The 23,503-nt window shown below is 41.5% G+C and overlaps 2 protein-coding genes across 2 annotated transcripts in view; one reads left to right on the top strand and one right to left on the bottom strand.

Moving 5' to 3' along the window:
- PKNOX1 (PBX/knotted 1 homeobox 1) overlaps positions 1-23,503 on the top strand; it is a 128,613-nt gene that overhangs the window by 36,256 nt on the left and 68,854 nt on the right. The gene's annotated exons all lie outside the window — the stretch shown is intronic.
- On the bottom strand, positions 4,055-23,443 carry WDR4 (WD repeat domain 4). Its single transcript, XM_052674257.1, has 11 exons — positions 23,268-23,443; positions 22,784-22,846; positions 20,166-20,312; positions 18,162-18,318; positions 17,347-17,459; positions 14,817-14,877; positions 13,522-13,620; positions 9,124-9,188; positions 7,570-7,753; positions 7,058-7,127; positions 4,055-5,120 (listed from the first exon to the last, which is right to left on the bottom strand). Exons 1-11 carry the CDS (start codon positions 23,381-23,383, stop codon positions 4,942-4,944), a joined length of 1,254 nt encoding a protein of 417 aa, XP_052530217.1. The 5' UTR covers positions 23,384-23,443; the 3' UTR covers positions 4,055-4,941.

The raw sequence follows: 23,503 nt of genomic DNA, 5'->3' as shown, positions 1-23,503 counted from the left end.
ATCAGCTACAAGTGGTGTCCCTCAAGGGTCAGTACTGGAACCAATGCTGCTTAATATTATCATCAATGATATCGACAGTGGGACCGAGTGCACCCTCAGCACATTTGTGGATGACACCAAGCTATGTGGTGTGGTAGACATGTCTAAGGGATGGGATGCCATCCAGAGGGACCTAGACAGACTCAAGCAGTGGGTCCATGAGGCTCAACAAATCCAAGTGCAAGATCTTGCACCTTGATCACGGTAACACTCAGCATCAGTCCAAGGTGGGAGATGTAAGGATAGAGTACAGCCCTGTCCAAAAGGACTTGAGGTCCTGGTGGATGGCAAGTTGGACATGAGCCAGCAATGTGCCTTTGCAGCCCACAATGCCAACCGTGTCCTGGGCTGCATCCAAAGAAGTATGGCCAGCAGGGAGAGGGATATGATTCTGCCCCTCTGCTCTGCACTGGTGAGACCTCAGCTGGAGCACTGCGTCCAGATAGGGAGTCCTCAGTACAGGAGAGACACGGAGCTGTTGGAGCGTGTCCAGAGGAGGGCAACAAAAATGATCCAAGGGATGGAACACCTCCCTGTGAGGACAGGCTGAGAGACCTGGGGCTGTTCAGCCTTGAGAAGAGAAGACTACAGGGAGAGCTGAGAGTGGACTTTCTGTATCTAAAGTGGGGGTCTAAGAAGAAAGGGGACAAACTTTAGCAGGGCCTGTTGTGATAGGGCAAAGGGAAATGGTTTCAATTGAAAAGAAGGAAAATTTAGACTGGTATAAGGAGGAAGTTTTTTATGCTAACAGTGGTGAGGCACTGGCACAGGTTGCCCAGAGAGGTTGTGGATGCCCTGTCTGTGGAGACATTCAAGGTCAGGCTGGGCAGGGCACTAAGCAAATTTGCTCAGTAGCTATAGGTGTCCCTGTTCATTGCAGGGGAGTTGGACCAGGTGAGTTTTAAGCGTCTCTTCCAACTCAAACAATTCTATGACTCTACAATAAGCATCAGTTTCACTGATATGAATAAACTCTTAACAGAAGAGTCATGGAGATTTGGGGCTGGGCCAATGGAGAAATGGGGGCAGCCACCCCTGGATGCTCAGCTTGTGTGTTCAGAAACATCTTTCTTATGCATGAAATGCTTCCAGTAACTGTAACAACAGAAAATGGAGGTGGAGGAAAAAAAAAAAAACAGCATTAAAAGCAATGCATTGCTTGTGCTGTAAGCTTTCCTCAACACAAAGAATCAGGTCAGGTCACACAGCATGTTGTTCATCAATGTTAATGATTCTCCACAACTGTGCTTCATCCCAAGGCACCCACAGGTCACAGCAGCTCTGTTTGGAAACAAGCTCTGAAGGATTTTAGCTGCTGATCCCTGAGGGGCACAGCGCACACACCTTACAGTCTTGCAGAGTTAGGCATTAGGCTTACCCAAACACTTCGAGCTGAGATGCACTCATCCTCAGGCAGAGCCATACTCACAAGCAGTGTGCCCAGCACTGGCTAAAGTCATGACACAGCTGCTCAGGGCTTGTGTGCATGTGTGCCACCAGCTGTGGCCTTCACTTACTCATCCCTTCCTTCTGCAGGGCATCCCATCTGCTTTCAACTCTTGGTTCATCCCTTGGCTGCTCCTTTGCCTTCCAGAGATGCATTCTATGGCAGGCTCAACCTAAGGGAAAGGAAATGCTGCTGTGGGGCACCAATCGAGCAATGATTGACTGCTAAGGGCTCTTCAGCTCTGGCAGAACTTCGCAGAACCTGAACGTTCAGAGATGCATGCTAACTTCTACAAAAACACTGGATATCAACACCGTTGGCCTCTCCACCCATTCAAGTCTCTAGGCATTTTTCTTTTCCATCTCTCCAACTGCAGCTATTGACAAATTGTGTCCAGTCTGTTCTTTCCCATTAGTGAGCCCTCACACTCCACTGAGTCACCCCGACCTCTTTCACAGCACACCACCAGGTCTAAAGGCAGTGAGGACACCCAGTAAGCCCACAGAGCTTCTCCTTTGCAGGTCAAAGTACTTCATGCAAAATATTTCAGAAGATAACAAGGAAAACTGAAGCAGACTTTGGAGTACGTCAAAACTGACAAACTTTTTAATAGCCTGAGTGCAGAGCAACTGCATGGAATTGGGATTTCCTAACATTTTTTTAAAGAAAGGAGTGCTATTTGCTTACAGATAGCACATTTACTCTGCAAGAAAAAGCAAGCTTTGTTTAAAAAATAAAGCCTGCTCTAAAGCATGCCACTGGGGTGCACCTGATTAGGATCCCTTTGTGCTAGGAGAAATAAAAGGTCACTATTCAAAGATTTGTTGCTGAAAGGGTTTCAATGAAATCTCAGCAACGTAAGGAGGAAAATATATTTCAGTCTCAAATGCTAAGGAAATAAAACTCAGTATTGCATCAACTTTCCTCCTTACTTGCATTTTTAAAGACTCCTTGGCTTATCAGCGGGCAACAGCATCTGACTGCATTCATCTCTCATAAAGAAAATATCAAGAGAAGCAGTCCCTAGGACACTGCAAAAGAACAGACATGCATGGCTTTGGAGCACATCAAGCAATAGACCAGAGATGTTTGCAGAGGAGGACCCAACAAAACAAATACAACATAGACCAAGAATGTCGTGTCCCTGCCATGACATCCTCCTGCTGGAATATGGTTAGCAGATGGATGAGCAGCAGTGAAAGAGGAAGAGGAATGCAGTCAGTGGGATGCACAGAGGAGCTGCAGGAGGCCCGAGAAAAGAGCTGCTAGAGATGCCAGCATCAGGCTGAGACATGGAGACCCATGGGTTTGCTCTTGCTGTGGCACCTTCAGCCCCTTCCTCCTCATGCTTCAAGGCCTCAGGTAGGAGCCAAGATGGGACAGGGTGCTCAGTAGCACATATCAGGGCCAGCTCTTGCTCCCCATTGTGGGAAATGCCAGGCCCAGCTTACCATCATGCCTTTCCCCAGTGCTTTCCCAAAGGCTGTAAGTGGGACCATATCCCAACCCAACAGCAACATGTGCCACGTTGCAGTAGGATGCAGCTCCCAAATACCACCTTGGCTGTGAGCTACCTGGCTCTCCCTAGGCAGGAACATCTGTACAACATCTCTTCCCCCTGGGTTTCCTGGCAGCTCCCTGCTGCAGGGTGAATACAAATGCACTAGAAATGCAGCAACACCTCCATTCAGGTGTGGCACCCCGGGCATTTGACCAAAGAACTCACTGTTCATCGCAACCAGAGCTTAGGAATCACACAATCCCCCTCAAAAACAAACCATCACTGTACAGAAGCCACTTCAGCCTCCAAGTTATAATTCGCATCCATAACATTGAGCACTTCAGATGGCAATTTCTCATCATTCCTTGAAAAGAACAGTGTGCACTGTCAGTGTTAGGTCAGTGCATTTAAGTGCTCCAAATACAGTGAAAGCACTTCACACATGCAGCTGTCCATTGCAAGACTGAAATTACAGTATTTCTTAGTCCTAGCTCTTAGTCCATGTGGGATACCCCTGTGGACACAGCACTGCATCTTTATTTCATATAGCTGGACTGTAGTAAGAACTACTTCATCTTCCATTAGCAGCAAGGCAGCTCCTGACAGAATTGAGACCTTTAATCGGAACAGGCAGCATCACTCTTGATAATACTTCACAGCATTTATCCAAATAGACTATTTCCAAGGCAACAGGTCCCCTACGAAAAGGAATCAAAGAAATCAGACCCTGGAAGTGAATCACTGGCTCTGCACTGATGTGAACAACGCTTCTTTCTTATAAATGCACTTTTAAGTGAAGCTAATATGAAAATCCATATGAAATCTTGCAGCATAAGAAAAAGTTGTGGCCTCTGGGACCTAGAATAAGGACAACACTGCAATTTTGAGCAGACGTCAGCTCAAGTTTTGCATCACGGCAGAATGGCTGATATTCTCAAGCTATATCTCAGCAATGCCTTCAACATTAACATAACTAAACTTTGAGTGCAAAATTCATTAGCATCTACATACTCAGGAGATCACAGATATAGAAAGAGACTGAGGAGAACAAATTATGACTCAAAGGCTAATTCTGAGTATCTTTAATGAACTATACAGATACCAACACCTGGATTTTACAGTCTCAGCTGAAGTATATTGTATTGTATATCATACAGCCAGGATGCCATCTGGTAGATGAACACACATCTTCTGCCATGTGATGAAGCAGCAACTGACCCCTGAAGGCTCTCACTGATAACTTTTCAAAAAGATGTGCCTCTTGGCTAATTGCAACATGAAAGAGTTCTTGTTGAATGAAGCAGATCACACTCCCAAGCATTGCTCACAGGCCTTTCAAATCATCTTCACTGACAGACTGGGATCATATTGCAACAGAAGAATCTTCCAATAGCATAAAGTTGACTGACACTTTTCACTTTCACTTTTCAGGGTGTAAAACCTATTTCTGCACTCCTTCCTCCAAAGAGAAGCATTGAATTGAAGCCAGACGTCTAACCACATTAAATGGAAACCCTTCACAGGCAGCAAGAATTATGCAATAGCCCCTTTCCCACAGCCAGTTATGCTGTGCTAGTTACATTAACTAACTGAATTTTAAAAAAAAGAAAAAAATATGTCAACTTTAATCAGTGCACTTCCACCTGAAGATGCAAGCCTGAACACAGTAGGCAAAAGGAAGATCCTGCGTCAGGGAAAACCACCAGTAATCACACGTCATGCAGCAGAGATCTCTAGGACTGAAATGCTGACATTTTTATGCTCTCAGAAGCTTAGACACGCAGTACACAAAATAGCTGCTGCAAGTCGGATATTGCTACAGTGGGCTGCCTGAAAACTTGAATTTGAGTTTAAACAAATCTTCTTCCATTAATCCTTTTCCATTTAAAAACAGTCTACAGCCCAATCAGTTCCTTCCAGCAAGGCAAAAGTTACAAGCCAACAACAAACAGTGTCATAGTGATGATTCTTCTGTTTTGATCTTTTTGGTTTGTCCATTAGCATCATGTTGCAGATTCTGCCTTTTCTTTTTCTGCTTCTGTATCCTTTCCTCTTTCCTCTGTAGGTAGACAGCCATGCTATCAAACGAAGCCTTGTAGAGACTGCTGTAGTGGCTCTCTGCACCAACAAACCCTGCAAGTGGGCAAAACAGGAACATAAGACATGTGTTAATTCCCTTAGCAGTCTCACCAATTATTTCCTGAACTGGAGTTTCAGACAATGGAATTTCAACTCATTTACTGTAGTCCTATCCACTTAATTAAATACAGCATCAGCACTGTTTGTGGGAGAATCATCTGTTCTGCATTCACAAAGCCAAGTGCAACCAAGCTAAAAAAATTAATACTCAGGCAGGCACCTGGCTCCCAAGCAAGGAAAGCACACAGCTCTCTTTACACACTGGACACTTGCACAACTTCAAGGCTCTCGCTTTTATATTACTGCTGTAGCAACCTATTATCAGGCAGCCCGCTGGCATTCTTCCCCAGAGCTTAAACACTGCAAAGGGCATAAATTACTACGCAACTGTCCTTAGTTGACTTGTTTCCTAGAGTTTCTTAGATTAAGCCCAGAGATGCAGGCATCAAACAGTCATTTCTTCCAGTACGTATGCATCTCTAAGCATTCATCCGAAGTGATTTTGTTACAATTCTGTGAATCCAGCATAATAGTCATCATAGCATCTCCAGGACTGTAAGTTTAGAGGTGTTTAAACAGGTAACTACCATGCAAAAGATAGCAATCAGATTATTATTGCAGAGAATCCACCATGGCACCAGCTGGTTAGGTTCACATTTCTGAAAACTTCCAGAGGATCCATCTGACAGAGCTAAATATCACTGGTTCCCCTTTGTACCCTTACCTTTTTTTAACTTCCAGAAAATCACTAGCATGAAAATCCAGTTTTGCAACTGTTTGTTCCTGAAGCAAGTGTGCTTCCCCACAGTAATGTACATACACATACTGCTGCTTTTTGGTACACAGACACAGCAACATTGCCTCGCTAGTAGTTGGCAAAGTACATTGTTTTGCTTTCAAGGGTCTTGCACCCACATAGAAACCAATTGAGCAGCCTTTGTCCCTGGGACAAACTGTATGCTGTCATTCTGAATATCTGTTCTGCACTCTGCTTGGTCAGTCAGCACAAAATCTTGCTCAACCTTCTTTCTGGGATCAATTCTAACATAATTTCAAACTGTTCAGCATCTGCTTCAACACTGAGCTACACATCTTAAAGCCTGAAGAATCAGCGAGGAGCTGAAAGATGTTTCTAAAAGGCAAAAAGGAGGCTATGCAGACATTTGAAAAACTGGTTTAAGCAATATAATGATCACCTTTTCCAAGAGAAGTAGCTGCCTTTTCAAGCACTAATAATGGACTGGAGTAAGTGCTTATGAAGTGAGCCTTCCCTTACTAATTAAGCATAATAGATCCTGTCTAGGAGTAGTCCTCCTTTCCCAGCCACAGATGCAACAGGCTATCATGTATCACAGTAATTTGCTACACTGGAAAATTATGCTCAGAATCTCTTCCCCTGCATGCTCTTATTAGTTCCCTATTATTCATTTTCACTCAGCCCTTGTACTTTTAATAATCTGTCTGGCTGTAACTATCAAGTCTGCAACATCTGCATGCAAACACCTCCACTTCTAAAAGGGCACTTGACCTCCTTTGAGATTTCCAAGGTCGAGCACAACCACCTTAATGGCAGCCACTATCTATTCTCTTACTATCTCCACCATACTTTCACATCAAGGTAACAGACAAGAGAAAAAAAACATGTAGTTCAGTATCAGAGCAGTAAGAGAGATTGCAGCAGATCTGTGATAGGGTGTTTAATATACAGCCATATACTAAGGTATCTGTGTAAAACAGATTCCTGCACTATTTTTAAGAACAGTAACTTGAATACCATTCATTATCAACACTAATTTCCATACCAGACAGAAAGATGAAGCTGAAAAGGGAAAGCTGAGAGATTAAGTAACTTTAAGAGACCTGATCAGAACTCTGATTTTGCTCTTAAAACTTTAGCTCTAAAATTACAGTTCCTAGGACAAATTTCTCACCTTCAAATGTTGTCCAGTTGTCAAGAAGATATTTAGACATCCTCTGCAATTCTTCATCATCGGTTACAGACTGGAAAAAGGAAGAACACTGCATGATATTTCATGCGTAAACAAGGAGTCTGGTGTTTGACAGCAAACTGAAAAATGCAACAGCTCACAGATGAGCACAGCAAAAGGACAGTGAGTATTTTTAAACCAAACAAGTGCAGCATCCAGAGAGCACAATAAATGCTTTAAAGTACTGTGTGCCATAGCTGACAAACATTCTCTTTGATGCTACTGCACCAGATGTTAGCTTTACCAGAGAAGAGACTGGTAACGAGCTCTCGGTGGCTTTGCGTTATACAGACATAAGAGAAGTAGAATGTGTGATATCTAAGACTTCTACTCAGTCTCAAAACTGAAAAAGAGAAGCATATCAGTTGTTAGTTTTCATGGAACATAGTTCACCCTGGTTTTGTTATGAGGTCAAGACAAAACATCCACAGTATTAGCATAACATCAGTATCTACCTTCCACTGTCCATCACATGGTCTGTACAATTGAAGAGGGGCTTCACTGTCTTCCTGTAGAATCCAGATTTCTCCTGTTTCCTCAAATGCAATGTCCCAACATTTATGCTTCAAAGAAATTTGCTCTCTGTAAACTAGCTGCTGGGCAACGGCATCAAGCTGAAAGATGTAGACTGTGGGAATACTTTTGAGAGGAAAAACTTAATTACCATTATTACCAAATCCACCTACTGCCATCATTTCTCAGCAAAGGACAAACACCCACTCTAAATCCAAACAAAGCCAAAGCAAATCATTAGGAATTACAAAAAATACCCTAGCACTTCAGGTTTGCTTACAGGGTCTGAGGCAGAAGCTGCAGACATGTAATATGTCAGATGGTCTTCCAAATGTCGTATGAAAGAAAAAGCAGGCCACACTGCCTTTTCTTTAAAAGAAAAAGGTAGTAAAGAAAATTACTAAGGATTTACATGGGGAGCATTTCATCACAGTACCACTGGTCTAAAGGACTTCAAATGAAAGAGTATATATCTGAGCACTGGTAAAAATAAAAAAGGAAAACAATTACATGCCAGGGAAATGAAGGAGGAATGAGAGGGATAGGAAACCACGAAATGGCTGAAGAACAGGTTTGTAGCACTGCACCGGCAAGGAACTCATCTCCATCTTTCCTGATAGTCCTCCTACCTTCATGTACTGTGCTCCCTAACTTCTCTGGACATTTCCACTCTCTCTGGCCTACAAGGCCTACACAGCAATACTGCTTAGAAATGCTGGGCTGTGGAGGTGTAAAAAAAAAAAAAAACCTTGACAAAGAGCATGGCATGCGTCCTGGCTTATCTAGCACAGACACTTCAGCTGCCGACACAAAGCCTGGCAGTACATGCCAGATGGTCCTCTGGCAAAGACCAAGTTCACCAAGGGGACAGATTGCTGACTGTATGGACAGCTTTGGCATCTCTCCCTTTCCTGTTGGCATGCTTTTGTCAGCAAGAACAGTTTTCCCGGCAGACATTAGGTGCTGCAGAAAGAGAAGGGAAGACTGTCCATCTCTGCAAGGTATCTCCCTGCCAGCTGGACTAGAAGGTTCCTTCAGCTCCAGACTGCTCACACAGACATATACATTTGATCCAAAAGTCAACACATTCTCTTGGCAGTTTTAAAGTGAAGTAACATGGTGATTTTGAATAGAATGTCAAAATTAATTTACAGGAGCAGAACACAGCACAGGAAATTTGGGTACTCGGTACTACAGCACCCTGTACAAAACACAAGGGCCACGCAGTGCCATCGTGCCCAAGATTTGCATCCTCCTGTGAGGGAAACGCATCACAAATTCTGCAAAAGCTGCCTAGGTCAGGTAGCCTTTACACTCAACTCTGTATTCAAACCATGTACAAAAAGGACTTTCAGTCTTCCCCGATGGGAAGGGGGCATCCCTGTGACACTCAGATCAAAAGTACCAAGTACTTCAGTTTGCTAGGAAATGGCAGCAGCTGTTCTCTCCTTTAGAGGAGCTGTGGTGACTTTAGCCATTATTCCCTTTACTCTTACCAGTCACACAGTATGGCAACATAACTTCCTTGACAGCAGTAGGCTATTCTTGAGACAATATATTTCTATGAGAAAAAGAAAAGGAAACATTCTTGTAAATTGAGACTATTTCATAGGCAGAAAATTCACTTTCAATTTTGTGTCTTTTAAAAATTCAGCAGATGTCTTAATTTACAGCAAGCTAAGCAACGTAATTAAACTGCAGTCAAATAGATTTCGCATCAGTGTTTGCTGTTTTATGAGGCTTTCCACACTTCTCCCTTTGCAGCCATCTTAACAGAGATAAAATATAACAGTTTTAATGAACTTCTCTCAATAAACTAACTATGAGATAAGACAATGCAGGAAAGTACACCCTTAAAAATTCTTTCCTGTAATGCTAAGCTGCTATTACATTTGTTATAAAAAGAAGACAGTGATGCATAGCCAGTATTCCTGCTGGTTGCCCCTATTTTCAACCTGCATGTGAGTGAAGTCATACCACCCAACATGAAATACGTTCTGAAGAACAAGGCAAGACTATCTCAGGCCATTTTCCTAGTTTTAAAGAAGAAAAGCTAACTATACTGTATTTAGAAATCATACAGTTTCATCTGAGAACCTGGGAGAAAATCAGGGCAATATCTTTGAAATATAAACCATATCACTTGAAATATATAACAGCTGATTTGAGTGTCCCCAAGTGGGAACTGACAACTGGAGATGAGCATAAAATCTGCAAGAAGATGCCCCAGGGTGCTCTTTCAAAAGTATCTTTCATGCGGCATAAAAGATGAGACTGCAAAAGCAAAAAGGCTGGTTCTCAAGGATATTTTTAAGTTGTGATAACATTTCTGATTAATAAAGCCTTCTTACTAGAGTAGTAGTCAGTTGCTCCCTTTAGGGCAGGGAAAATGTATCTTCTTGTCATTTTGCTGGCAGAATTCAGATGTGTCCTCAAATTCCCCTTCATTTTACTCCCACTCATCCCTCACCTCTCCCTAACACAACACTGCTCACAAAACAGAGCCTCTAGTCCACCAACTTCATTTGAATATTACTGTTTGAGTCAGCAATTGATGTACAGGTGTTGTTAGGGAACCTACCCCACAGTTTTGCAATCAACTGAAGGAAGCAAAACAAGCCCTTATAGCCTCCAAGCATTCTAGTCAACAAGTTTAATACAAGAAGCTAATCCTTTTCTGAACAGTACATGACAACTGCTAGAAGATGAACTAACCACAGGAAGGAAAATTAATTAACAGTATAATTATAGCTGAAAATCAGGGTGCTTCTCCAGCACAACAGAAAAAAAATCTCTTGTGATACAATCTCTTAGAGAAGGTGAGAGAAAGAAAGAACAACAGCATGCAGCACTAGCAGCACATGCTTCTCACTTTTTCACTCCTTTGGTTGGGCAGAAGAGGAAACACTTTCTAAAATCCTTTATCAAAAGGATGGGATGTATCAGAGCTCTTGTAAACAGATGGCATTAATCTCTTGCTCCACTGCAGAAATACGAAGTTGTTATTTCATATTTAACAGGGGGACCTCAGGCCCCTGTATAACACAGATATAACATAAGCCTGCTATTTCAAATACTTACTAGGATAAAGATGAGTGGGTAGCTACAACGAACATTTTAGATGTAGTTACTGCAGGGAGGAATCACTCATACCATAACTTCAGAGTAGAACTGACAACTCCTTTATAAACCACCAGTGGGTTTTCTAGACATTCAAGGAAATAATCCAAGATGATATTTATCTCTAATAACAAAGCTTCTCTCTGTCTCATGCCAGCTTTCACATTAAGTGCAGTGATGGAAGCGCCCACCTACACAGTCCACGCTTTGTCAGAGAGACAAAGGGTTCTGTGAACATTACACATGCAGAAGCTCTCTCCCACTCCTCACCAGGGAGACAGGAGGAGACTTTGATTTAAACCAAATGCTACTCACAGCTGGACAAAGACATGGAAATGCATCTTCTTAGCAAGCTCCTTCCTTTCCATGTTTCTTTAATGGGGAAGTTCACAATCAGTGAATTGAATGCAAAGCCCAGAATAGTATCTTGTTCAAGGACAAGCCTATGAAATCAGTTAACTTAGAGAATAGCTGTGTGAACAGCCTGTGATAAACAGATGTTCACTTGATACTCTCTTCACTTACTCAGCACTTGTGTGCCAGTGTTATCAGCTTGCCAACACCTTAAAATTAACTCCTGATGTTGTCTGTGAGAAGGGGGAAGCTCAATGGAAACTTAATGTACTGGAGCACTGGGGTGGAGTTGTGCAATTCATGTTCTGGACTTTAAACAAGCTTCTGTTGTCAAGAAGATGAGATGGGGTGAAAGCTCTAAATCAGGAGAATATTTATATAGCACCATGGAATTAGAGAATTGCTTCCATTCTAGTGGGAAAACTGAACTAGGAATTTGCAATCTATCAACTGAAACCAGCACTACACTGCTCAGAAACACTCCTACATACCCAAAACAGACAAATTCATCATCTGCCAAGGAAAATAAGCCCACATCTCTGCACTCATGTGGCCCACCATTACTTGCAATTCCATTATCACTATGCTTCAAATTATATTTTGAGCTTCAGTTAATTCATAGCAGGTAACAGTGGCAAAAATGAAATGTAACACGAAAGAAAGGAAAAAACAATTATAACCCCACCTTATCTTCGGTTGCCAGAGTCATTAGCAGACTGAGTGGCACCTTTAAAGCACTAACTCAAGACCCTGTTACCTTAAATTCCAACTATAAATGTCACACTTGGTTTGAAGATAATCTTTGCCCTTTTGTACAGCTGGATGCACATCATGACTAAATACCACTGCTGGACATCAATTTCTCTGCCATTTCCAGCCCTACAATGCCATCAAAACACTCCTCTGGTCCGGCTGGCCATCAAGACAAAAACAATCTCTTAAAAAAAATTAATGCATTAATGAATGGTCACCTCACAGGCTTAAAACAGTAGTGTTGGTCTGCCAGAAGTATGTAGTGAAATCTGTGTAGCAATACAGCACAGTTAATTTATATGCCAGCTAAATAATAAGCCAGTCTAAGCAACAAGTCACACAGAAGTAATAATATAGCTCCATTCACAGCAAGTTGCTTACTAGATTCCAATGACCCAATAAATCTAGCAGGCAAAGTATTGTAAAATAAAGCCATTCTCAAATAAATACCCTGCAACTTTACTGAAGACATAGATTCAACAGTTATAAAACAATGTTGTTTCAACAATGCACTCTCTTTTGACAACAAGTGTAAAACACCCAGATTACACAAGGATACCAACTGGGTGGATTTGTGATATAATTTATTGAGTCAATTTTTCACTTACGGAAAAAAAGTCAACAGCGACTTCGAAAATCCAGATTTCAAGCACTAAAGCAGAAACAATTTGAAAGACTTTGTGTATCTGGACAGAAGTTGGTTTAAAATTTCAACTATTTTTAAGTTCAAGAACAGGTTACATCGTCCAAATAGTTGTTACGAACTCCTGCTCAGAGGACATCAAGGGCAAAAACAAGTGTTTCAGTTTCTGAGGTTAGAGTCTTGTGATGCAAGTGGGCTGCCCTCAGAGCTCCGTTAAAGACAGAAATGAAAGTTGCATGTTACTATTCCTAAAAAACAGACAAACAAACGAAACCAAACACCCACTGATGTCTTCTGCGTAGAAAAAAAACGAGCTGTCAGGTCTGTCCCTAGGAGTATTGTCCCTCCATGTGCAGTCCTCTCAGTTCATTACAGGGATTCTGACTAACAAGATCAGGTCAGTTCCCCATTGGCACCCTGAGCACGTATATATCATACTATTCACGTACAGACTGCAGTATAAGCATTGCTTCTGGGATATTCAGTTTCAACAAGCAACAAGCAATACATTTTCGTTTTGGACACTGCCCAGTTTCAGAACAATCAAAAAAAAAAAAAGAAATCCTAGCAGTTTGATTCCACGGGGCAACACTGTTTCAGATAACTGGTTTCAAATATTACAAAGCCTCTTCACTCAAAAAATTTAAAGTGCTGTTCAAGTTGCAATTTAAGTATGTTACAAATGGGTCAATTTTTTTAAGGGACTAAGACACCAGCGTTTTCTGAAAAAAATAGTAAGTGAAGGCTTATTTTGGTTTGCAGAACATGTATTCTGCAAGAATTAAGAACAGCTACTTTTAGTCATTGCTTAGCATTTTTAGAAATTCATGTAAGTCATGTAAGACAAAAACGAATTTCAGGGACTTTTTTCCTTCCCTTAAATTCCAGGCTATTTAACAGTTTCTAGATCTTATGTAACTTTCAATACCACTGACAGAAGGGATGCACTCCTGACAAAATGTGACAAACACTTCTGGGAGTCATAAGGATCCACAGGACAGCAAAAGCATTGACACAGCCATACCTGGTCCATTTTGGTTGTCTCAGACCCACAGATGCTGCTTAGATGACAGCAGTACACCTCTTCCCCAGTTTCATATTTCCAAAGTCTTAGAGTGCAATCCTGGATAGATTGAAGTGAATACAAGTTGATGACTAACAGTTCCTCAGGCAAAGAGTGGCCACTTGTGGCCTACAGCTAAATTCTATTTCCCTGAAGAGATTCCCACAGAAGTTCCTAAGTAGTTACTTAGCTAAGACTTCAAATTGCAGATAAGGCATTTTAATTAACATAATTCACCCCCTTTCTCCATAATTCTAAATTATTCAGTCATGATGACTGTAATTCTCCCTTTGAAGTGGAAACTGGGTAGCTCTAAGACTCTTGTCATCACTAAAATTCTCATTTGATTCAGTAACCTCCTGGAGAAAAACTGAACACCTCTCTTCAGTGACTGTTTTTCCAGAGAATTTGCAAAGAATGAAATACAGCCACACAACACTGACAGTGGAGCTGCTTAAAAAGAGGAGCAAGAGACAGGAGTCTTAGGGAAGCAAGAGCAGGAGTTGAACTTTAATGCTAAGAATTGCTACAATCTTCAAAATTGTTTCTCACCTATTCAGTTTTGGTAGTTTCAGATACCAATAATACTGTTTCCCTTAATTCAGATTGCTGTCTGATGTGACAAAAGAATCCCATCAATTTAAGAAAAGGAATGGCAGGGAGTTAAAACACTTCTTCAGTTGTCATCCAAGCATTGTGTTATACTGCACTGCATTCTCTACTCAACATACACCAGATGCATTTATGAGGACATATAGAAGAGGACAGCTCAGAGCATGTCTCACACGGGGAAGCAAGTGGGAGGGTGACTAGGGAACAGTTTTCTCATCTTAAAAGCTCTAAGAAAATCTGGGATTCTAAGGCCGTTAATTCTCAAGACACTCATTACCACCGCAGGCTGACATAATACTCATTTGCTTCAAAGTTGTTTAAATAGTGCAGCAATTAAAATTTGTCAGTGCTCCAAAGCAAGAGTTAATGATGAAGAAATACTGAGGGCTTTGCAATTTCTCCATCCCAAAGATCTTAGTAAGAAGCTAGCTTTGCTACAAACATTGTAAATGGTTCTCATGGTCCAGCAATAAAAAGGCTTAACACTAAACAGAAAGCTGAGAAAGGGAGGAAAAGGGAGAGAGGACAAGCAAAAAAGATTATTCCAAGTGTCCCAGGAGACCTGCGGAAAACACAAGCAGACAATGGTTTCAAAGTCTAAATTTTCAAGAAAAACACTTTTTGGAAGAAACTGCAATACATACCCCAGAGGCTGACAACAGAAGATCAGGATAGTTGGGTACTACAAATATTCTGCTTACAAACCTAAAGGGAAAGAAGTCAAATACTGAACTCTCTCTTCCATAACACTCAGGTCTTTTAAAACACACTAAGAGAAAACACCAATTTCAAAGAAAATCTTACAATAAAAAAAACCAACCAGCTTCTCCAAATAAAGCCAGTTAAGAGGAGAAAAAGGGTATGCCTACAGTACATTATATACATTATAAGAACTTCATATCTAACATAAGTATTTTCCCACCTGCTCTCAACACTCTTCTCTAACTTCTTCCCAGCTGAGAGCATTACTACTGTGACCAAAAAGAATGCTAGTGTAGACAGATTTACTCAGGTAGATCTCTCCCTTTTCTCAATTCATGCTGCCCACTTAAACCACTTATCAACAGATGCTTTTAATACACATCAACAGTGATGACTCAGCTTCCATCTACAACACCTCTCCCATCACAGTTGGAGATCATTCAAAACCAATCTTTACAAAGTTCTAAAACAAGTCTGTGACAATTTACCACCAGTGTCTACATTCAGCCAGAATCCTTGTCTTCCAGAAGTATTTAATATTGCTACATCTACTTTGACTCATCTCTGGTGGACAACAAGGACCTGAACTTCTGAAGTTTATTATTATCTTACAGCTCAGCAGTATGAAATGCAATGCCTTGAGTGGGACTGTCTTGCTTTTGAAAACAGGCACAAATTTAAGACTATTAAAACAACAAGGAAAAAAAAAAAGAAAAAAAAAAAAAGGGAGAGAGAGATTTGGTCACTGTAATGGCAAACTTTCCTGACAAAGCAGTAACAGCAGGTGCATGAAGGTGTAATAAAACAAGAATCACCATGCAGCTCCCCAAAAGAAAAACCAGGACCATGAAACCAGATCCATGAATTACAGCTGCTTTCTGCAGTCCTCTGCTTATCCATTCCTTAGAGACTGAATTTTTGCATATATTTCAAGCAATTTACATTAAGTGCCTTTCCTCTACACAGCCATTAGTGAACTCTCTGCACAGGCACAATAGCCCCGGTTTAAAACTGCCTTCTGGGGCATCAGGTTCTATTCATTAGGAAGTAGAACTGTGCACAAAGCAGGCAGAAAGTGCAGATATGGCTGTGTAAATATGCTATGGAAATTATCTGATATCAAAGACTACACTTTAACATGTGTACTTTGGAGGTTTCATACTATTCTGGGTCTATACAGGCTAGATTATCAAATCGAGATTAAAAAAAAAAATCAGACAGGCACTCCAAATTAACACATCCTAGATGCTCTGTTAAAATACTTAGCTGGTAAGTTCAGATAGGTTGCTCCCACGCCTCAAGTTCCAAAGTCACACTGTCTTACTTTAACTCTTGCTCCCAATACAGCAAGCTGACTGCACCATGTCGTGTCACCTTATGAACATGCCTGGAAGGCTGTAGATATCCTCAGTTATGTCCGTAGCCAGCCAAAGAGAATTAAGCATGTTCTGTGACCTGTGCGGGATGACATCTCCTTTGTTACCCTATCACTATGGTCTTCAAAATGTACTAATGGCTAAGGAAAATAAAATCATAAAATCACAGAATCACCAAGGTTGGAAAAGACCTTCAAGATCATCTAGTCCAACCACTCACCCTCCACCAATATTCCTCCACTAAACCATGTTGCCTAGTATAATATCTAAACGTTTCTTGAATACCTCCAGGGACAGTGACTCAATCACCTCCTTGAGCAAGATCAATATCCCCCAACAAAAAAAAAAACTCCTTAAAAGCCCACAAAACCAGAGATGGAAGGCAAACAGAAAATAGCGCAGACATTTTACAAAGCAAAGTGTAGACATGGGAATCTTTTAAAGTCTGTTTGCCATTTGAGTCTTCTTAATGAGAGAAGAACTACTGAGAAGAGAAGGTACAGTCCCTCCTGCAGGCTAGCACTGCTATACCAGCTAGAAGACATCCCTTACTAGTCTCGTAGCAGGTCACATTTTAGATCATGGCAGCATCCTCCTACAAGGATATCCCCTAGGACACATCCACATATCCTTCTATTTGTCTAAATGTTCTTACCCACAGCAAAAGAACAGTTTCAAGAAAAACACCAAGTCCCTTTGCTCAGCTACCAGAAAGACCAGAAAACTACATTAACAAGTGTGATTCCAGGATTCTGTTTTACAAGACTGCTTTACAGTCCCTAGCTCACTGTAGCCTAATGTTTAATGAAAGAGTGCTCTATCCTTCCCATCAATACAGCTGTATTTTAAACACACAAAAAAAACTACCACAGCTTGTATTACCCCAGAACTTTCAAGTCTGATCTCCTAAGATGCCATTAGATGAATATCTGTTCAAACAAGACACTCCCTTCCTAATATTAAGACTGTCTTGAGCTAACAATCTCCAAAGTTTGCGGTCTTGGTAACCTAGACCTGGCTGACATTTAATATAATTTGGGCAGACAAGCACTTCATTTGTTCAGGCACACTGAAGAACTGAGCTCAAGGAACTTACTCTTCATGTCCCAGGCAGTAAGATACAATGTTGTAAGGAGCCTTAGTCAAACTGACTCTGATCTTCTCATCTCTATCTGCAGTGAGGATATACCGGTCATCGGGACTCAGTGCCTGTTGGTAAAGTGGCAGTTTTAGTATCCAGTAGTCCAATGTTTGTTTCAACACACTTTTCCCAACCAGTGAAAGACAGAAGCAGTAGACTACCTCATTCTCTTGAGGCTGAATAGCAAGTGCAAGCATTAAGCCACACACTTTCATCTACGATTGATGCATAAATTTTTATGAGAGCAACTTGCTTGCTTACTAAGACAAGTAGCACAGACCACTAAGTCCAGTAAAATCCGCTGAATTGAAAGCACTACAGCACAAGTTCCACTACATCTTCAAAGAAAGAAACTTTTCACACTGAAGAGCTAAACTGATATGACAGACTGGGTGAATTCCCTTAAGCTCTTCATCTCCAAGTCTTCTGTGACTGTAACACAAATAATTTTTGAATGGTCATGTATCCAGCTAGATAAACCCACATGCTTGCTTCTTTTCCAAAATCACCATTCAGACAAACTCAGTAGGAAGAATTTCAGGCCATGTATGTCATCTATGCCTAAAGGAGGCTGATGCTCTTTTGCAAAGAAAACTACCTCAAGTTGAGAGAAGAGCAACAATTAAAGACCTGAGTACAAGTTTAAGGCCTTGAGGAATCAGACAGTAGGACTTGATGAACTTTGTAGGCCCCTTCCAATTGAACTGTTTTGTTATATTGTACGAAGGAATGAGAGTTTGCACACTAAGTGCACAGAGGGATGTGCTTACCGCATCCAGTAGCATGGACAAGTGACCCAGTTCAAATTTGCCCTCTGCTTGTGGTTCTGTTATTGAGTACGAATAGACATCACCAGATTTGTCTGCCACCAGAATCTTATCCTCTGCAGCTGTAATAACGAGTGAAGTGCATCTCCTATTCACAGGCCTGAAAGAAAAATAGCTGTGCTTTAAAGAAAGTCTACTGGATTTTCTTGTATTCTCTATAAGACAAATCCAATCTAGGCACATGGAAAAAAAAGAAAGAAAGGTAGAAGCTCTTAGCTCCTACTTTGCAACCACACATTAAAAACTGCCTTGAAGTCATTTCTCCAGCAGTTACTCTGTATTGTACAGCAAAGTCCTCTGTGAGCCTTACAGCAACTTCTTCCTCATATAGAGTCAGAGAGATATAGTCCCAAGGCTTCTTGTCTAGGCAAAACCCTGAAATGGAACTTGGATTCTCCCAAATCACCTGCCAGCATTTTATAGCTCCAGCTGCCAGTTTGTTTTTTTCACAACTTTTCAAGTAAATTTAAGGGCAACATATACCAGAAAAACAAGTATTAAAATAGGTTTAATCACTTAAGAATGCTTCTGCAAATTAAAAGCCATTGCTATTACTACTATTCTTCCATTTTTCAAAGCACCTCTTTTCCTAGTCTATGTCCTGAATGAGCATATGCAGACAGTGGGGATCATAGGAAGTGGGCATTTCTATTCACATACTCTGAAGCCCAGCGACCTCTAGAGGCAAAAGAACAACACATTACGCTCCCAAAAGACTGATGAAAGTTTTCATATTCTTACTGTGAATAGCATAACCTATAGGACATGAATGCCTACTAGCAAACACACTGCAGCACATTTTCAAAACAGGATACCTTGCCATCAAGGAAATCTTATTTCAAGTTTGGCTGTACTGCCTTTGATCTTAGATTCAGAAGTTCCTTGTCTGACACAAGCTTATTTATTACAAAAGCTAGCACTATGTGAAACCTTTAATACAGCTTGCCACAAAAACCACCACAAGTTACATAACTCAGCCTTGGCAACCTATTTTTCCATGCAGAGATCCTTTTGACTCTATTTCCAGTTTCCTAACAGGAGTAGGAACAGCACAAAATTTCCATCTGTGATCTTAGCTGACCTTCTGGTTGAAAACTAAAAATGTCAAACAATTATCCAGTGGCATCTTACAGGCAGAACAGGACAGGACAGCAAGGAAATGAGAACACAGAGTGAATAGAATTTGTCATTTCTGATTTTGTCAGCAATTGCTCACTGCACCACTGATTAACCCAACATGGTTAACCCAGAGGCCTGTCATGTATAACTCACACACACAGGTAAGCTGAGAAGAGCTCATTTTGGTTTTGCACTTGTCAAGATCACCAGAGGCAGTGTCCTAATACAATGAGTTACCTTCTCAGGAAGTCCTTCACAGAACCCTTTTTTTCACAGAGGATTGTCATAAGCAGCAATGAAAAACTTGTAACTGGAGGACCTCTGGTGGACAGCTGAAGACAGTTTTCAGAAGAGAACTGTACTACAGATAGGAAACATCAGTATTGCTAAAGATACTCTTTTCAGACAGAGTTCACAAACTCCCTAGAAACTCTTCTCCAATCAACAGAAGCAGACAGCATGTTCACTAACCTGCTCACTGTCACTCTTAAAGGCTCAACCTTAGCACTCTCCAGGAGAAGGTAAAGTCCCAGTTCTTAAAGATGGAAATATTGTCTTTTGGAATAAACAAAGTGATTACCCTTTTGCCAGGCAACATAAACATCTGCACTTCCACTCTCGGTGTGGGATGTACCACACACCACTTCTTGATACCACACAACAATCTGTGAATTCCCAAAAACATTAAGTACTAGGGGGGAAAAAAAAAAAAAAAAGGAAGCTTAGCAACAAGAAATGGCTGCACCACAACTCTATCTTTCTCATTAACTCTATCTTAATCTTCCATAGCTCAATTACAAACAGAAAAGTAAAATCCTGCTTCCTTACCTGATGCTAACGCATTCCCAAGAGGGCTTAGTCCGAAATAGAATCAGCTGTTTGTTGTCATCTGTCAAGACAAAATAATCTCCTGATGGGGAGAAGGCAAAAGCTAGGATGTTATCACTTCCTTTGTCTGCTGGTTGTCCATCCTGTCTAATAGAGAGAAGGGAAAAGAAAAAAAAAAAAGAGTTCACAACCTGAAATTCTCCAGAGAAGGTTGTTCTCACACCACCATCAAGAAGGAATACAAAGAAGTACAATGCTAGAAGTCATGTTTGAGCTTAAAATGTTAAGCTAATTTGAACGTTAAGGCAAAACTACAGGGACTCTCCTTGCCCACAAAATCTTTTCAAAGATGCTTTCAGGTGTGTTTCAGATACATGATGGTCTAACTTAGAACTTAACAATGTCAATTTAAAAAAAAAAAACAATAATGTGCCACAGCTAATATTCTACATGAAGACCTGCAAAGGCACATCACACAAATAACAGAATAACTCAGCTCAGAAGTGCACTACAATTCAAGTCAAATTACAGCAAGCTGCTCAGGTTCTGTGCAGTGAAATCTCAAAATACGTCTAAGAATGGAGACTCTACAACCTCTGTGTGTCCTGCTAAAATGTTTAAACACTCCTACAGTGAAAAAGTTTTCCTCTTGTGCCTTGTACTGACCTTCTGTTCAGACACAACAAGCTCATCTTCTTTATACTCACCAAGGTAATAATAAATAATATAAATCTTTCTTCTCAACTCAAGAGGTTGGAATTTAAACAACCAGGAATAAATGTACAGCTTTTAAGACACATCTCCATTTCACGATACAGGACAGTGCACAGAGCTGATGGTTGCAATGACTAAACCCTGAATCACAATCACCATGTGAGAAATTACCCTTTATTCAAACAAATCAGTACAAACAAGACACAGAACTTTGCTGTACTCAAATTCAGACAGGAATCCTGGTTTTCATACTGCTTATTTCTGGGCGGTGCACAGTACAGGAACCTCCACATAAATTCATAAGAAGATAGCACTCAAAGTGTATGGTTATAGACAATAATTTATTTAATACTTAGAGCATTTTTAAAATATTTAACAGCTTTTATAATCAGGAGGCAAGTTTTACATTTCTTTTTCTCTGTGGTGGGAAAGAAAAAGCACAAGAAGAAGGAAACTGATGTAAGGCCAAGGCTTCGCCATTCTTTCCTTTAAAAGTACTAGGGTTCAAGCTAGCATATCTTCATACACTTTGAAGGAAAAACAGGAAAATTGGTTATGGATATAACAATGGCAAGTGGTTGAATTTAAATTAAGACCTCTTCATCTGTTTGAAATCTCCTAACTTACAGAACAGACTCAAAGGAAGTTATATGTGTGCAGCAATAGAACAAGGGGCAATGGGCAGAAACTGGGACACAGGAAGTCTCATACTAGCAGTAGGAAGAACAAACTCAAACAGGATGCCCAGAGAGGTTCTGGAGTTTCCTCTGAAGATATTCAAGACCCACCCAGATGCTTTTCTGTGCAAACTGCTATAGGGAAGCTGCTTTCAGCAGGGAGGATTGGGTTGGATAATCTCTGAAGGTCCCTTTCAACCCCTACAGTTCTGTGATTCTGTGAAGACTGTGCCAATTTGGTTGTTTTTTTGTTTTGTTTTCCTTTCTTAGTTGCTCTAATCAAAGATACAGCATTTTTTCTGAGATGAAACTAAAAAATATATATACATTGACATATATCACAGAATCGCAGGGGTCGGAAGGGACCTCAAAAGATCACTGAGTCCAACCTCCAGCTAGAATGGGTACCCTACAGTAGGTCACACATCTAGGTAACATCTAGACAGATCTTGAATATCTCCATAGAAGGAGACTCCACAAACTCCCTGGGCAGCCTGTTCCAGTGCTCTGTCATCCATACTGTAAAGAAGTTCTTCTGCATGTTAGTATGGAACTTCCTGTGTTCAAGTTTTACTCCTTGTCCTATCACTACAAACCACCGAGAAGAGCCTGGCCTCATCCATTTGCCTCCCACCTCCCTTTAGATATTTATAAATGTTTATTAGACACCCTCTCAGTATTCTTCTCTCCAGGCAGAACAGACCCATGATACTCAGCCTTTCCCTCATAAGGAGATGCTCCAGGCTTTTCTAATCTTGGTGGCCCTTCACTGGACTCCTCCTTGGAGATCCCTGTTTTTTTTTTAAACTGGGGAGCCCAAAACTTGGCATAGTATGCTGAATGTGGTCTCACCAAGGCAGAGTAGAGGGGGAGGATCACCTCCCTCAACTGCTGGCCAAACTCTTTCAATGCACCCCATGATACCACTGGCCTTCTTGGCCACAAGGGTGCACTGGTGGCTCATGGCCAACCTGTGGTCCACCAGGACATCCAGGTCCTTCTTTGCAGAGCTCCTCTGCAGATGATCATCCCCTAACCTGTACTGAGGCATGCGGTTATTCCTTCCCAGTTGCAAGACTCTACATATCCATCAGGGTTAGTAATGAGCATCTGGCCATCACCTATTCAAGGAGCAATCTCAAGGGTTTATTACCTTGACAGTCACATAACCTCAGGGACAGATGCATCATCAAGGAAAACACTATATATCTACACTTATTTTCTCACCCTTTATTTCCTAAGGCCTTCTTTTCCACATTGGCACAGTCATACACGAAGAGAGTATCATCCCTGCAAATAAAAACAACAGAAAACAACACCAGAGTAAAACTGCAGGAAGTGGAATAAACACGACTTTAACCACAGAGCATGTCAACTCTTCCAGAACATCTTTTGCCATTATAAGCTCAGCTGATCCCTGCCCACTGCGAGCAGGGCTGCCCCCCACCAGCTCAGGCTGCTCAGGGCTCCATCCAACCTGGCCTTGAGCGCCTCCATGGATGGGGAGCACCACAGCTTCTCTAGGCAGCTGTGCCAGCGCCTCACCGCCCTCTGAGGGAAGAATAGGGAAGAATTCCTAACTTCTAACTAAGCTAAATATCCCCTCTGTCTCTTTAAAGTCAGTCCCCCTCGTGGTGTTGCTACACTCTGAGAGTCCCTTCCCAAGGAGCCAAGCCGGAGGGCAACCCCGCTCCACCCGGCACGCACTAACCTCTCCTCCCCTCTCCGCGCTACCAGCAGCCGGCTCCCGCCGCCGACGGCCATCAACGTCCCGCGGAGCGCTAACGTCGGGCCGGGCCCGGAGCTACGTCCTAATCCGCCCTCCATTCCCCTTCCACGTGCGAACGAGACGCGGAATGTGGACGTCACCAGAGGGCGAGACGATGATGACGCACGGGAAGGGGAACGCGATAAAAATAAATAAATAAACAAATAAATAAACGGAAA

The sequence above is a fragment of the Tympanuchus pallidicinctus genome, unplaced genomic scaffold, assembly GCF_026119805.1.
Source record: "Tympanuchus pallidicinctus isolate F22 unplaced genomic scaffold, pur_lepc_1.0 scaffold14, whole genome shotgun sequence".
Taxonomy (NCBI): Eukaryota; Metazoa; Chordata; class Aves; order Galliformes; family Phasianidae; genus Tympanuchus; species Tympanuchus pallidicinctus.
Note: the sequence above shows the minus strand (reverse complement) of the source record. Positions and strands in the feature narration are given on the sequence as shown.

Coding starts and splice junctions, on each gene's coding strand:
- WDR4 (XM_052674257.1), bottom strand. CDS start 23,383: ATGGAGGGCGGATTAGGACGTAGCTCCGGGCCCGGCCCGACGTTAGCG. Junction 17,460..18,161: donor TGTCCATGCTACTGGATGCG/GTAAGCACATCC, acceptor CTTTACCAACAG/GCACTGAGTCCCGATGACCG. Junction 13,621..14,816: donor TTCTGTTGTCAGCCTCTGGG/GTATGTATTGCA, acceptor CAATCTATCCAG/GATTGCACTCTAAGACTTTG.